This window comes from Corvus brachyrhynchos, unplaced genomic scaffold, assembly GCF_000691975.1.
Source record: "Corvus brachyrhynchos isolate BGI_N302 unplaced genomic scaffold, ASM69197v1 scaffold283, whole genome shotgun sequence".
In the NCBI taxonomy this organism is placed as follows: domain Eukaryota; kingdom Metazoa; phylum Chordata; class Aves; order Passeriformes; family Corvidae; genus Corvus; species Corvus brachyrhynchos.
Window position 1 is genome coordinate 3,177,236 of NW_008237409.1, and position 1,577 is coordinate 3,178,812.

Here is a 1,577-nt window from a genome sequence, read left to right on the forward strand (position 1 = left end):
AACCGGGGAGTGCATGGGTTGGAAGGGACCTTAAAGCCCATCCCGTTCCGCCCCTTATCGTGGGCAGGGACACCTTCCACTATCCCAGGTTGCTCCAAGCATCATCCTGCCTGGCCTTCGACACTTCCAGGGATCCAGGGCCTCGCCACCCTCACAGAGAGCAATTCCTTCCCAATATCCCATCTAATCCTGCCCTCTGGAAGTTCAAAGCCATTCCCCTTTGTCCTGGCACTCCAGGCCCTTGTTGAAGTCCTTCTCCAGCTCTCTTGGAGTCCCTTCAAGTACTGAAAGGTGCTGTAAGGTCACCTTTCCAGCCTTTCCTCTTCGGAGAGGTGCTCCATCCCTCGATCATCTTTGTGACCTCCCAGTGAAGCTCTCAGGGGCTGGTGAAGGTCAGACTGAAGGTGGTGTCAGCATCACAGCCACATCTCTGAATAATTTCTCCACAGAAAAGTGGTGACTATTGCCAAGTCAAAGAAGTTTCGGGATAATCACGGGAAGATTCTGCTGGAGGGGCACAGGCTGATCAAGGATGCACTGGAGGCAGGAGCTGTGCCACAAACGCTCTTCTTCAGCACTGTGGGGCACCTGAAGCTGCTGCCTGAGGCAGAGATAAAACAAGCCAGCTTGGTTAAGGTGAAATTTGAAGACATTAAGACCTGGTCTGACCTCGTGACTCCTCAGGGGCTTCTAGGTAAGTCACCTCTGAAACAGTTGTAACACTGCCCAAAGGGAAGCTTTTCATATTTAGGATAATGACTCTTAATAATCTTTCTTTAAACACAGCACAATGCTCCAGCCCTGCTGGAAAATAAGTTTTCCTTGCAAAGTGACAAACTCTGCTCCAACTTCCTTTAGGTGGTGCTTTTCCTAACACTTCCTCCAGCACATATTTATTGAAATTTGGGCCAACTCTCACAGAGCAGGCCTCTCCTTGGGGTGGGTCAGTCATAAACCTGTCACACTTCATTTCCTCAGGCATCTTTTCCAAGCCTGACCCTGCCAAGATGTCCTACCCTGCAGCTCAGCTCAACAACTCCCTGCCACTGCTCCTCATCTGCGACAACATCCGAGATCCGGGAAACCTGGGGACTATTCTGAGATCTGCAGCAGGAGCAGGCTGCGAGAAAGTGCTGCTCACCAAAGGTAAGAGGAAAGTTTGAATTACCTGGGGGTAAGGCAGGGAATGAGGTGCTTGAAGATGTTCCCCAGAATTTGTAAGGAGTGGCTGGCGTGGTTCACCGTGGCTGCTGAATCCACCTTTGGGGGAGTCCCTGCGCTGTCACTGTTTCTCCCTGTTCCTTCCCAGGCTGTGTGGATCTGTGGGAGCCAAAGGTGCTCCGTGCAGGAATGGGGGCTCACTTCCGTGTGCCCGTCATTGCCAACCTGGACTGGGAATCTGTTGCCACCAACCTTCCTGATGGCATCCAGGTCTGCGTGGCCGACAACAACGACCCGGATGTCCCGGCCAGGACCACATCCGTGCCGAGAGGAGCTGGGTCTGCTCCTGACAGCCCAAAAGCTCCTGTGAAATCCAGCCCCAAGGCTGCTCCTGAGCAGGAGGATGAAGAGGGAGC

The 1,577-nt window shown here is 53.1% G+C and overlaps 1 protein-coding gene across 1 annotated transcript in view; it reads left to right on the forward strand.

Moving 5' to 3' along the window:
- MRM3 (mitochondrial rRNA methyltransferase 3) overlaps positions 1–1,577 on the forward strand; it is a 3,426-nt gene that overhangs the window by 1,439 nt on the left and 410 nt on the right. The window contains exons 2-4 of the mRNA XM_017730889.1: positions 450–694; positions 979–1,146; positions 1,310–1,575. Coding sequence (XP_017586378.1) covers positions 450–694; positions 979–1,146; positions 1,310–1,575 — 679 coding nt within the window. The remainder of the gene's footprint in view (positions 1–449; positions 695–978; positions 1,147–1,309; positions 1,576–1,577) is intronic.